Below are 15,147 nucleotides of genomic sequence, written 5' to 3' on the forward strand. Positions count from 1 at the left end.
TTTATTAATATGATGTGTGCTGAGTTTGGTAATTTAATATCACTGTCTTAGTACAGTAAGCCACGTTAAGCGTTTTCTTATAACGGTTTTCTATGGGAGAAAAATGCTTAACGTGTAATTAAACGCGTTGCGTTCAATTTCTGGGCTTATCTTATTTTTTATACATAGTATGGTTTATAAATATGATGTGTGCAGAGTTTGGTCATGTAATATCACTGTCTTAGTACAGTAAGCCACGTTAAGCGTTTTCTTATAATGGTTTTCTATGGGAGAAAAATGCTTAACGTGTAATTAAACGCGTTGCGTTCAATTTCTGGGCTCATCTGATTTTTTATACATAGTATGGTTTATTAATATGATGTGTACTGAGTTTGGTCTTTTAATATCACTGTCTTAGTACAGTAAGCCACGTTAAGCGTTTTCTTATAACGGTTTTCTATGGGAGAAAAATGCTTAACGTGTAATTAAACGCGTTGCGTTCAATTTCTGGGCTCATCTGATTTTTTATACATAGTATGGTTTATAAATATGATGTGTGCAGAGTTTGGTCATGTAATATCACTGTCTTAGTACAGTAAGCCACGTTAAGCGTTTTCTTATAATGGTTTTCTATGGGAGGAAAACGCTTAACGTGTAATTAAACGCGTTGCGTTCAATTTCTGGGCTTATCTTATTTTTTATACATAGTATGGTTTATAAATATGATGTGTGCAGAGTTTGGTCTTTTAATATCACTGTCTTAGTACAGTAAGCCACGTTAAGCGTTTTCTTATAACGGTTTTCTATGGGAGAAAAATGCTTAACGTGTAATTAAACGCGTTGCGTTCAATTTCTGGGCTCATCTGATTTTTTATACATAGTATGGTTTATAAATATGATGTGTGCAGAGTTTGGTCATGTAATATCACTGTCTTAGTACAGTAAGCCACGTTAAGCGTTTTCTTATAATGGTTTTCTATGGGAGGAAAACGCTTAACGTGTAATTAAACGCGTTGCGTTCAATTTCTGGGCTTATCTTATTTTTTACACATAGTATGGTTTATTAATATGATGTGTGCTGAGTTTGGTAATTTAATATTAATGTCTTAGTACAGTAAGCCACGTTAAGCGTTTTTCACGTTAAGCGTTTTAGAATGTCCCCGATTTTTGCTTTTTTTACGAGCTCGCAGATGATTTTTTTCACTCGGGAGAAATCGAGTGGAATCGGTGATGCTCGCATGCTCGCGGCTCGCAGCGTGTGAGAGGAATTACGAGCCGAGCCGAGCACGTTATAAGCACCTCCCCGACCTCCCGATCATCTTTAAACATGTTTAAAAAATTCGGGGAGTCGGCCCGATTTTCACCAGCTGTCTCCTATTTCCAAATTATACACAACCACGTGGGGCTATACCTCAGTGGCAGCAACCATACAGCGTGCGCATACACTGTCTCTCTCCCTCTCTCATACACACACACACACACACACACACACACATGTCTGGTGCACTATATTTGTGGGGACTCTCCATAGACGTAATGGTTTTTATACTGTACAAACTGTATATTCTATCCCCTTACACTGCCCCTATCCCTAAACCTACCCATCACAGGAGACATTCTGCATTTTTACATTTTCAAAAAAACTAATTCTGTATGATTTATAAGCTTTTGTACCCATGGGGACCTCAATTTAGGTCCCCACGGTGACACGAGTCCCCATGAGTCTGTGTGCATTCAGGTTTAAGTCCCCACCGGTGTAGAAAAACATGTCCACACATGCACACACACACACACACACACACACACACACACTTCTCTCAATTCAATTCTGTTCAATTCAATAAAGCTTTATTGGCATGACAAAAATACAATTGTATTGCCAAAGCATCAAAACAGCATAGAAAATTATTTTGAACATTGTACTACAGAAAATAATAATAATAATATTAAATAAAAATAATAAAATAAAAATAATAATTCTCTCTCTCTCTAGTTTTTACGTTGAATGGCTACTGTTCTCTGCTTTACAACAAATCATTTGCACACACATTTCTGTCATTTTTTCTATCTGAAGCTTTGCCTGCATGCAATATTGACGGTCTCTGTGTTTAGCGCGAAAGCTCACGTGATTGCTGCCGGCTCGGGATAAAATTCGTGCAGGACAGTCGTGCCGTGTACCAGCTGCATTGACGCGATTATCAGTTAAACTGACTCGCAACGTGTGCAATATCTCACGACCTCCCGAGTGTCCGATCCTGGTCCGAACTCGCACCGTGTACGCCCGCCTTAATCTATCAACAAGAACGCCAGGTGCTTTTTAGCTCACACCAACGAGTGAAAGCTTGTCCGAGTGATATACAATATAAGCAATATACTTACAAGTCCAACAGCATGTGAGGTACGTGTTGGGGGAAGTGAGGTAGCCTATGCCGTAAAGCAGTCGAATTTTTGTGCGCGGGTGTTACTACCCGAACCCCGAAGTTTAAAAGTACGATTAAAAACTATACAGACCCCGTCAGGCTATGGCAGACATGTCATTCAACCTATTGTAAGTCGATGTACCATCACAAGAGTCTTGGAAATATATTATGAAGGTTGAAAAGTTTCCTAGTGCTGCTTTAAAGATGCAGTACAACTTACCCAAAGTATACATAATATCGACCAATTAGTGTTTTTCAACCACGGAAAGAGGTCAATATAACAGCAGGAGAACAATTATGTCACATAACGTTACATTTACCTCAGGAAAGCCATTTAATGACCATAGCATGTTAATTGAATAGAAAAAATAGCTAGAGAGGAGATTTTGCTGAGCACTATATTACATATTTATTATATTTTTACTTATGTCATTAAATAATTGTTATAACAAAAACTGCATTATATTTAATTTAATTTGTTATTTTTAACCTTTAATAATACCAGCAGATTGGGCCCTCTGTGTTTACAGCATTAGGTGAGATTATTTTTTTAAATAAAATTTAATATAAACATGTATCCAAATTAGTCAATATTGAATCAAAATCGGAATCAAATCACAAGAATGGAATTGAAATCTTGAAATTTTTGTCAAGCTTTAATAAAAACTGTATCCTACCAGTCATTGTACAATGTAAACATTGTAACATGTTGTCACTAAACAATGTGACAATCACAATTACACTTATTGTGATGCAATATTTGTTTTTACATACGCATTTCTGGCGTTCCATCGCTCATGCGCGACATTAACTGCTAGCCTACTTTATGACTTTCTACTGTAACCCTCTACTACGGGAGGGCAGCTGATTTGCCGCAGTCGTTAATACATGACAGATTAGGTAAGTAATTATTTTCATGTACGTTTTGTGTTTTAGTTGGTTTGTTTTTATGTAAAAAAAATTTAGATAAGTAATTTTTTAAACAAGTAAATATTTTATGGTTGTGACATTTTAATTGTATCTGAATAAAATGTAATGCCAAAAGCAACCCTTCTCTTGCTTAAACCCTTCTCTCTTTTTAAATGATTTTAAATGATAAATAAAAATGATCAATGAAAATTTGTTAAATGATTCACGCCATCCTCTTTATTGTTGCTTAGTGATTTTTGCTGTTTACTTCCAGTGGCCGTTGCCGTTCCATCAGCTGCTGTTGCTTAAAGTCACTATTATCAATGTTGAAAACGGTTACTTAAAGGGTTAGTTCACCCAAAAATGAAAATTCGAGTTTTTTCACGTAGTGTAACTGCGTAGCGCGTCTGTGTTGCACGTCACCACGTAGGCTCACTATTGGCCGACGCTGGTCATGTGTGTGATGCGTGGTGACGTGCAACACAGACGCGCTACGCAGTTACACTACGTGAAAAGACTCGAGGCCCAGAGAGAAGGAAATGAATAGTGGAATAAAGTCATTATTTTGGTTTTTTTTTGCGCACAAAAGTATTCTCGTCGCTTTATAAACTAGATTGAGCCACTGTGGTCACTTGGACTATATTAACGATGTCTTTAATGCATTTTCTGGGCCAGCAAGTTATAGTGTCTTAGAATCCTATGGAGGAGTGAGACAGCTCTCAGATTTAATCAAAAATATCTTAATTTGTGTTCCGAAGATGAACAAAGGACTTACGGGGTTGGAGCAACATGAGGGTGAGTAATTACTGACAGAATTTTCATTTTTGGGTGAACTAACCCTTTAACCCATAGTTTTTAGAAACTATGACACTTTTTCAGGATTCTATGATAAATAGAATGCTCAAAAGAACAGCATTTATTTGAAACAACTTTTAAAACTTATTGTCAGTTTTGATAAATTTAATACATACTTGCTAAATTTACTAAACAGGGCAAATTAGCGTGAAGGCACAATCCCATAAAAGCCTCAATGGGAGTGGAAAGTTCTGCACGTGATCTACTGATGACGCGCAAATTAAAGAACACAGATGCAGCTAGATAATTTTCATAATCACCAATGCAATCTTCCAAGAGCAGCGCAAATTAGGGTCTGGTTTAAGACGGTTTTTTTTTGGCCTGTAAAATAATGATGCAAATACCAATAAATTGACGAGCGCAAAACTTAGTAAATCACTTTGGTGAGCAAGTCCCAATTCGCATACTATCCATCCTAAATAGCATTCAAAGTTAGAATTAGTGTGTCCGAAATCGTAGTATGTTTAAATATTGAAGTATTCCAAAGATACCCGGATTATATACTTTTTCCGGTGCAGATCCGTGCACACTCTAATATTGCCCACAACCCACTGCGCGTTGGACAAGGATTCAGAATTATGAACACAATTAAAACGTAAATGCAATAACACGGAAAAAATAAATAAATACAAACATGCCAGATGTGCAAGACCGATGGTTAAGTAGAGAGGTTTAGATAAAGGGGTTTGAATGATTCATAATCAGTATCTAACCTGACAAAAATATATTTATCAACATTATATTTCATTTGCAATAGTATTGTGGACTAAAGATACGTTTGGTCATTAACCTTTAAATGCATCATTATGCAAACACATGAGGAGAGACTCCGCATGAAAGACCCACGACTGGCAGCTCAACGTGCTACTACATTTCTCTCTGATACAGTAGGAAATTAAATTAAATTGAATGTGGACGATTTTAACTGTGAGAGGATGATTGACAGGGCAGTTTATACAGTGACCGGATGCACGTAACTAAGCGACCGTGCGTTCCGTTAAAGACGTAATTATGACGAAGTAGTATGTTCCAAAGCTTGCCTACTATTCTGCTACACACTCAAGAGTATGGACTTTTTCTTCACAAAACAGTACATACTTTTAGGGAATAGTATAAGTAGGCGAATTGGGACGCAGCACTTGCATGATTCATTTAAATATTCTCCACTCATACATTTTGTGTCCGAAAGGAAAACTTCTACAAATGCATATGCAATAAGGTCAGCTGCAAAAATAACTATCCACACCTTTTCAGCAAAGATTTTTCACTGCGTGTCTTTAGTAAATCATGACAGTAGTTTCTTACCAAAAGTGGGTTTGCGCTGGCAAAAGCTGTTAGTAAATCTGGCCCTTAAAATCTTACTGACCCCATACTTTCGAACGGTACATTAAGAATTGTTTTATTTAAGTTATTATTAAAAGTATCTTTATTAATGAAATTACATTAGAAATGTCTTTATTATTGAATTTATCTTATCATTTGGCTGCGGAATTGCATTTCTTTTCATTAATGTTTATTCCATAAAATAACTTTTGTTAGGGAACTGGAACAGAATCACTAAATTCTTAATGATTTCCATAGTTATAAGAGTTTTCACTAGACTTGTACTAATGGTCTGAAAGGTGAATTTGGCTTTATATGATACATTCCTGCACGAAAGCGAGGATCTCAAAGCCGACAGCTGCCTTTAGTGTCTGTTGTCAAACCGATTTCACAGATGTCAGATGAATGAAGTCAAGTAACATGTTGCGTTGTTAAAATGATGAGCTCTAATGAGGAATAACTCCTCTTATTATTCTCTGCTCCACCACACCCCTGACAGAAGCCCTTTTTCTTTTCCTTTTCCTGTATATTCTTTGACACAGGAGCCACAGTATATAAAGGTGGATTGATCATTAAAACCGTTCTCTCATCCCTGCTGTCCCACCACCTAGTCTGAAAGGAGGCCCCTTTGATTCAGAGCCAGGCTTAATTGGTCGTATCTAAAATGCTTTAAGTAATTAAGATGACAGAGCCGGTCTGCGAGAGGACACTTTCCTCATGTCCTATTGGAGATGTCTGGCACCTCTCTAGGGTCCTCATTATGATTAGGTCCCCACAAGTTACATGTCCTCACGAGTGAGGATTTTGATGGGTATCTCTCCAAGTTGACCTCCCACACACACATGATAAATTCTTCATCTCTATAGAAGAGCGTTTGGGATTAAGTTGGTAGTAGTGGGAGGCAGGAGGTGATTTGACAGTGTTCGCTAATGCCCACGTTGGTTTTGAAATGAGCTAACATTGTATCATGTTTTGTTGCACTGAGTAATGCATGAGCAAGTGTGCTAGAGACAGACCACAATGAAAACCTGGGTTTTAAAATCGAATTGAATCCTCAATTTACAATACCTCAAAACTAATGTTATTTATATGAATTAAATCCAAATTAATAAGAACTATTTCAGATTCTACGTTTTTAGGTCACTAATCAAGTAAATTTGTGGCATTGCTCATGTATAGATGGATGTTCTTCCAAGATGCTCTTTGGATCATTTTTAAATCATACTGGAGATTCAGGTCTTTATCAGGTTTTAAAGGGGTCATAACATTATTTTTAATATGTTCCTTGAGGAGCATTTTAATAAAGTTCAGCCATGACAGCTCTGTGGATAGGTTGTAAAACATTGTAGTAATGTAAATGGATTGTGGAATGTAAATAGGTTTGGTTTTGGCGAACTAGACCTGCTGGTGCTGATGCTACTTAAGCTTTGGTTGCTGCTGCTGCTGTAGACCAAGTACCTCTTGAATCTCAGAACATGCTCAGAACATAAAATTAAAAGAAAAAATGCTGCTGTTGCTGCTAGAGGGAGGGAGACCCTAACCCCCTAATCCTAACCTCCAACCTGCCCCAGTGTAGCAGGTGGTGCTGGGGGAGGTGGAGGGCTAGCAAAAGAATTTGCATAGCGAACAGAGATAGTGTATTCGTGTGGATGTGTCATGGTTATATAGGGAAATGGCACTGAATATGAGAAATTCATTGAGAACATTACATTGAACAATCCAATCAGAACGTGAATATGAGTTCAGAATTACAATGTGAGTTTAATGACGGAACTTTTCATGTTTTTGCGCACACACAAAAAAAGAAACATATATGCAGAAAAAATATTTTCATCCTTATTCTGAGAATTTCTGAAATGATCAATTTTTTTAAGGGTCGGCTCAATGTCAATATGAAATCAAAATTTAATTTTTTATGGAATAGTATTTATTGTAAATGATTTATGCATGACCATCATTTTTTATAATGAGGAGGAAGTTTTGAGTTATGAAACTTGCAGGATGTTTTAATGGTACAAGGACCTCTTATATGTCAAAGGATCAAGGAAACTGTAAATGAAACTGTCAGAATCATACTAAATTAGAAAATAGCTTAATAGAAGTATTTTCATTAGTGGTCCTGTGGACTATATTTCATCTGTTAAAATTTTTTGGATCAGTGGTGCAACTGTACAACAAGAACTCACTTGTTGTTGTTGTTGTTATGAAATTTGTTGTGTTCTGTTGATTCACAGTTTATTCCACAATTGAAATGAGTGAGAAATATTTGTGTGCGTGTGCTGCTGAATCTATAATGGATGTGTAAGCTGTTGGCACTGGAATGAATCGGTTGTCAGTGTATTTCGCTGAAAAGCTTCCCATATCAACCCCCCAGTCCCCCCCCCCCCCATCCTTTCTAATAAAATGTTTTACAATAACCATGTTTTTTTAATGAATTCTATATATGCATATTTTTCCCAGTTGGTCAGGTTTTTTTTTATCATTCCTCAGGCAAATCCTGAGGGCATCCCTGTGAAGGATGACTGTACAAGTAAAGAGAATGCAAACTGAAGTGTTACAGGAAGCCCTCTGTTTCTATAGTAAGAGGGAAGAGTAGAGTAGGTCAGGTTTATGGGGTTAAAAGATAGCCTTTGTTTGTAGGCAGTTACAGATATAGGTAGTGACCAGATTTCTGGAGACATTTATACTTCATCCATTGATATCCATAAAATGGATCTAAATTAAATCAGTAATAATGTTCATCATCTAAATAGGTGGGTTTGTCCAATGCCTTAAATATAAATTGTAAATTGCTCAGTTTGATTGCCATCTGTTCAGTGAGTTTATTATTTTTTAACCTTAAAAAAAATATTCACCACTGTATTTATTTATTAATTTTTTTTTTCTCAAGCATATGCAATAACTAGCTCTTAATTATGGTTTTATTTCAGGAGTTATTTAAGATGTTTTTAATCTAAAATTAAAAACAGACATTTCTGACAATTACACTCTCTTGGTCAGAGATATCTGAAATAAAAACAGTCCCTTGTCATTTTATGTATTTTGTATATTCCTTCCAGCTGTGCAGACAACTCTACTTAATCAGGTTAATTAGGATTATTGATGGGATTCTCTGTTGAGGATAATTAAGAGCAAGAGATTCCCAAGTGCACTTCACTCCACATGAGCGGATGCGAACATATATTTCCTCAACATCAGTCACATATGACCTCTGTCAAACGAAATGAGTGTACAACGCTTTGACACTGTAGTGACATGAGGTATTACCGCTGACACAGTGCTGGAGCGGAGTGCGTATTCCAGAGGTCATGTTTAGTCTGACCTCCCATTGCGGCTCATTTATCGGCTGGTGCTAAGACCAGGCAACACATGCAAATAAATAATGGAACAAGGTGCTGAATTTAAGAGTGCAGGGGTCAGAGCTTAGCGCTTCTACTGCGTTCACACAACAGAAAATTTTATAATTTCCATTGAAAAAAATGTGAATGTGCCTCCAGCGCAGCACTGTGTGCAATGCTAAGGATGTATGTACTGTAAATAAGCCAAGAAAACGGAATTGTGGCATTACTAGGCACAAGCAAATATTTTAAGGCATAAATGTTGTGAGATAATGTCATAACTGATATAATTGAGAATCCCAGCGGCCTCCATTCTTAAATAATGGAAAACTCCCAGTAGCAACAACGCGCAGCATCTATCAGAGATCTCAGTCACAGCCCACAGGGAGAGCTGACTCCTTTAATGATCATACTGGAATTATTCTGCCCTTGAAAGCTAACTTCAAATGCATATTTATTTGACTGAATTACATTTAAGGTCTAAGCTTTTCATTTCTCAAGCAGTACAGCATTGACTCTATGTTTGCCCTTGAAGTCCCATGCTACAGAATATGATAAAATGTATTGCTTTAAGTTTATTCCATGTTTTCGTTATGTCAATTAAGTATGATTTTGTGAGACATGAGACTTTGGAAATGTGCTTTTCTGTCTGGTAAATATAGTTGGCAGCCGAGAAAAAACAACATCTGAATGATGTTTGGTTCCAGGGCAGCAACACCACTGAACAGATTATTTTTAGAGAATCCAAAATACAGTGCAACCAGTGTTATTCCTAAAAAAAAAAATACTCTAACGCCCGTTTCACACATACTCCGTTTGCGGTGCATATTTTTTCCGTACCCATGTTAACAGGTTAGAGTTTTGCTGTGCTACACACGCTGAATTAAAGTGACAGCGCATGGTTCGTGGTCAAAATTAACACAGATTGACATGAAAATATAATAATCTCACCATAAATGCATTTAATTAAATAAATTGTAGTAATCTCACCATAAATGTAATTTAATACTACTATTTTTCACAGTCATCTTTTTTACTTTAAGACCGGGGTAATGCAAAGTAAACTACAATTTACCTCAACAAGGCAACATAATGAACAACACTCGTCTCATTCATGGAGGTGGAAAAACTATATAGAAGTAGCATTGAATAATATGTTGTTTAAATTGTTTAAACGTCTATTAAAGAGTGTATATGTGTACAAAGAGAATCGCAATGCTGACAAAAAACTTTTTAAAAATAAAAGTTGCTGATAACTTCTGGATTTGAAATTCAAATAACGAGTAAATGTGTTTGTGGTACAGCCGCGGATCAGTTACGCACTGCAAACGCAGCATATGTGAAAGCACTATAGCGCGTGCTGCTCCTGCACCGCATACGCACTTCAAAAAGAGTATGGGCCCTATTTTAACGATCTGAAACGCAAGTGTCAAGCGCAAAGCGCAAGTAACTTTGTGGGCGGGTCTTGGGCGCTGTTGCTATTTTCCCGGCGGGATAAATGACTCTTGCGCCTGGTGCAAATCTAAAAGGGGTTGGTCTGAAGTAGCTTCATTATTCATAGGTGTGGTTTGGGCGTAACGTGAAATAAACCAATCAGAGCGTCATCTCACATTCCCTTTAAGAGCAGACGCGCTTTTTCCATGGCGGATTGCTATTGTAATGGCGGATTTGCCAGGCGCGCGCCAGGAGCGGTTTACAGCCAAGGAGAGCAACGCTCTCGTCACGGCCGTAAAAGAGAGAAGTTATATTGAAATGGAGAAACCCACCCAAATTAACTTCGGTTAAACAGGCGTATGATAATTTGGGTAAATGTGTAAGCTAGATGTATGCTTTTATAATAAATTGTCTATCTATCTATCTATCTATCTATCTATCTATCTATCTATCTATCTATCTATCTATCTATCTATCTATCTATCTATCTATCTATCGTAATAATGTATGATTTGCAAAAATGAAAACTGCTGCTTCTGTGTAGATGAGAGAATCAAAGTGTATGCACGTTGTGCACACGCTACACGCTACGAAGGAACGTTTGCGCCGGAACACACCTCCTCTTTGGGCTGAACCGCCCCTGGGAGCGCAAGTGTATTTCCTAGTTTACCGACGTGCATCTGTGGAGGGAAAAGTCCGCTTTGCGCAGGTGCAAAATAGGAATGATTCATGCGTCGGTGTACAAAGTCAATTGCGCTGGGTGCAAGATAGGGCCCTATGTGTGAAACGGGCGTAAGAACAGATTATTTTAAATTAGTCAAAAGCAGCCAGTTTAGTTAATTTCCTAAATTAATGAATCTAATGAGTCAACCGTTTTTAGTAAATTAAAAATGAATAATTTAGGCATGAATTAGTGTTCTGATTGGTTGTTTCAATGTAACTTCCACAGCCAATAAATTTCACATATCCATTACTATTTTACTTCATAACCACGATGCATCCAAACAAATACACTAACTCTGTGCGCTATGCAAATCATTTATTCTAGCCCTCCACCTCCCCAGCACCACCTGCCTAGATTTGTTATGGGGGGTCTCCCTCTCTCTAGCAGCAGCAGCATGTTTCAATTGATGTTATGTTCTGAGTATTTATCAGAAGCAAGTCGTACTTGCTCTGCAGCAGCCATAGCTTAAGTAGCAGCAGCGTAGCAGATCTAGTCCGCCAAGACCAAACCTATGTACATTCCATTTTCATAAAATATTTTAGAAACTATCCCAAGAGTTGTCATGACTGAAATATAGAAAACGGATGAGACTTAAACCAATGTAGTTACTGACTGGTTGTTCATATGACAAAATTGAGTGTTGACAGTAGTACAGAATTTTATGAAATTTATTAATTTTATTTTATATTGTTATTTAATAGGTTGTTAAGGCCAATTATTAAACTTTTAAAAATGCTGCATTTCTTTTAGTTCTTGCAAGGAATACATATTTGGAAAAAGAATGGTAAATGGAAGCATGAGCTGGAATCAGTAAAAGGAATCTTTTCAAAATTATTACCAATTCCCATCCCTTCGCTTAATCCACATTGATTGTCCGCAGATTTTAGCCAGAATTTTGGCTAAATTCTAAAGAATTTTAGCCCCTCTATTTCCCGGTGACATTTGCCCGAATGTGTTTGCTCTCAATCATTCAGAAATGCTAAAAAAAAGTGGCAGGTTACTATGAGCCAAAACATTTTAAAAGATGTATGTGAAACTGACCAAAAATCAGGTAACTGAACTATGATCATCGCACCCTTGTCATATGTCTTGTCTAAACCATGATATTTTAGCTTTAGGTTTCAACTGGAATTTCACGCTCACTGGGACCTAGTCGAGCCTTACCTATATCCAAAGCCGTTCCACTCGTTCTCTCTGATGGAATGTGCTGCATGCATTTTGTTCCTCCTTGAATATTTAATTGGCTAGAGCCAAATTATCCCATGTATAATTTAAAGCAGGCATGTTGTTGTCTACCAAAATGGAGTTCCCTGGTCATTATGAAGTCAGCAGTATTTATAAGAGGTATCAGTCTTCACCACAGTCGGTGCAGAGACATGTCTAAGATAAAACAAGCATCAGCCATTTGTTCTCAGCTCTCCTTTTTCGAACCACACAAAGGGCAAACCATTATCTACTGCTGCACACCATCAGCAGTGCCAGTAGCTTATTTGACTTAAGGTTTTCTTGCTTTACCTATTTTGTGTGTGTGTGTGTGTGTGTGTGTGTGCATAAATTTTTTTTTTTATTTATATAACTGTGAAGATTTCAAAATATAAATGTATTGTTTTTCATAGATGCCTGAAATGTGCAGATGCTCCTTGTCAGAAAAGCTGCCCCACCAATTTGGATATCAAGTCTTTCATCACCAGCATTTCCAACAAGGTAACACCTATTACAACGCTTGAACTTGCTCGCTCAGCAGCTACGCCAAACAGAGTTTATTGATGGTGGCTTAAGTGATAATCTTATAATCCTTTGCGTATTATATTTCTCAGTTAGTTAAGCATAAGCACTTACATGGCTTCATTCGGCCAGGTAAAATCTCCAAAGCTCTGCTTGAGTCCATGTTTATCGTTGGCTTTTTTGTGTGTCTTCTAGAACTACTATGGTGCTGCCAAGGCAATACTGTCCGATAACCCTCTGGGTTTGACCTGTGGCATGGTGTGTCCCACCTCTGATCTGTGTGTGGGGGGCTGTAACCTCTATGCCTCTGAGGAAGGGCCCATCAATATTGGTGGGCTGCAGCAGTTTGCAACTGAGGTAAGGAGCTCTTCTAGTGCAACAGCTAAAACTGCAGATTTTTTGCTGTTAAGTCAAAGGTCTGTTGTGGACTATAGGGGTGCAAATAATTTTCAGATAATCGTTCAACTGAACTCAAAGCTAAAAAAGTAATGCAGAAAAAATATTGTCTGGAAGTCCAAATCTTATTGTTTAGACTTTAATGGTGATTTAATGTAATTATTCCTTCAGTGCTCTCCTCTTTTCTTTCTGCTGTCTTGTACTAAGTCTTGTACTTTCACTTCCTCACTCACATCCCTATAACAATCACCAGGCTCTTTTTAGTTCCTTTGAGAAAAGTCAGTGGAAAAGTCTTTTTCTCTGATGGAATGGACTTTTTTTTCAAAGGTATAAATCAAGAACAAGCTCCGGGAGAAAGAGAAAGTTAGCCTTTGCTCTCTTGTTTTTTCTTTAGTTTTTAATCTTTTTGAGGAAAAGTAGAACACAAGGACTTTAGAATTTATTTATTTTTTATGTTGCCTGCCTAGTATCCCACTACTTTGCACTGTCCTGTTTATTTAGCTTATATGGGCTTATTTGTTGGTAAATACTTATTGTATTTATTGTCTCTGCTATGATTGACTTAGCTGGGTCGTTATAAACACTGATTTCTATTAGACAAATAATGCATTTCAGACAGTATATTCATATTTCAATGCATGTTATTGAATATGCCAGTGTTAATGTATTTGGTCTTGGCGGACTAGATCTGCTATGCTGCTGTTGATTATTGCTGCTCTTGCTGGTGCAGTGCAAGTATGGACTTGCTACTGCTAATAGATACTCAGACAATCTGCGGTGAGCCTGAAAGATATGATGCTGCTGCATAAATAGACATAAATCCCACAGCAGATCTAAGCAGGTGGAGTTAAGGGGGTCGCACACCGGACGCGCAGCTCAGCACCGCGCAGCGCCGCGCCACGTCTAGGACAACTCTCACCTGAAAATCCGATAACATCAGCAATTTTCTGATTTCTGTAAATAAATATAAAACTAAATGTATATTGCAGCACAGGGTGAAATCCGTATATACATGAACTACGATTTGAGACACATAAATGTAAATTTAATATAAAACTATGTAAATGGCGCGGCCCGATTTTGAACACGGTCCTGGGGTGCGTTTCCCGAAAGCATCGTTGGCCAACTATGGTCGCAAGTTCATCGCAATGTCCATTGAACTCTATTGGTAACGAGGGAACTTGCGACCATAGTTGGCTAACGATGCTTTCGGGAAACGCACCCCTGAGCCGTTGCTGGGCGCCGTGGACAGACGCCGAAAGGCGCCGCCGGTGTGTGTACTCTCATAGAGAATAATGTGTTCGAATTTAAAAGACGTGGCGCTGCGCGTCCAGTGTGCGACCCCCTTTAGGAGAGATGAGGGGGGTTCAGAGGAATTTTGTTAGCACACTAGCTTATATCAAACAATGAACCAGACTATTTAAATGTTGAGCAGGCAATCTCATTGGCTGTACGATCTGCAGAGGCTTGTGCCATGCGGTAACGATGTGATTGCTTTTAGATTATATGTAAAGTACCTATCATCCTGCGCCCTCTAGAGTTTCATGATTTCATTCAAAATTTGGGGGTCTGTAAGATTTTTTTTAATGTTTTTGAAAGAAGTCACTTATGCTCACCAAAGCTGCATTTTATATGATCAAAAATACTGCAAAAACAGTAATATTGTTAAATATTATTAACATTTAAAAACAGTTTTATATGTTAATATATTTTCAAGTGTAATTTATTCATGGGGATTCATTTCAATAGCCATTACTCCAGTCTTTTTTGCTGCTCACGTAACATTTCTTATTAATTATTATAAAGGTTAAAAACATTTGTGCTGCTTAATATTTTTGTGGAAACCATGACACTTTTTTTCAGGATTCTGTGATAAATAGAAAGTTCAAAAGAACAGCATGTAATTTATAGCATAAAGGTACTTACTGTGACTTTTTATCAATTAAATGCATCCTTGCTGATTTTTTTTTTATTATTAATTTCTTAAACCTTGCTGACCCCAAACTTTTAACGGTTGTTTAGTCATGATCTATGGGGCTGCTGT

At 37.5% G+C, this 15,147-nt stretch overlaps 1 protein-coding gene across 1 annotated transcript in view; it reads left to right on the forward strand.

The window, feature by feature from the left end:
* Nucleotides 1-15,147, forward strand: part of dpydb (dihydropyrimidine dehydrogenase b) — a 175,159-nt gene that overhangs the window by 36,790 nt on the left and 123,222 nt on the right. The window contains exons 4-5 of the mRNA XM_081373345.1: nucleotides 12,599-12,686; nucleotides 12,903-13,064. Coding sequence (XP_081229471.1) covers nucleotides 12,599-12,686; nucleotides 12,903-13,064 — 250 coding nt within the window. The remainder of the gene's footprint in view (nucleotides 1-12,598; nucleotides 12,687-12,902; nucleotides 13,065-15,147) is intronic.

Source organism: Scardinius erythrophthalmus (assembly GCF_964197995.2).
Source record: "Scardinius erythrophthalmus genome assembly, chromosome: 9".
Lineage (NCBI taxonomy): Eukaryota > Metazoa > Chordata > Actinopteri > Cypriniformes > Leuciscidae > Scardinius > Scardinius erythrophthalmus.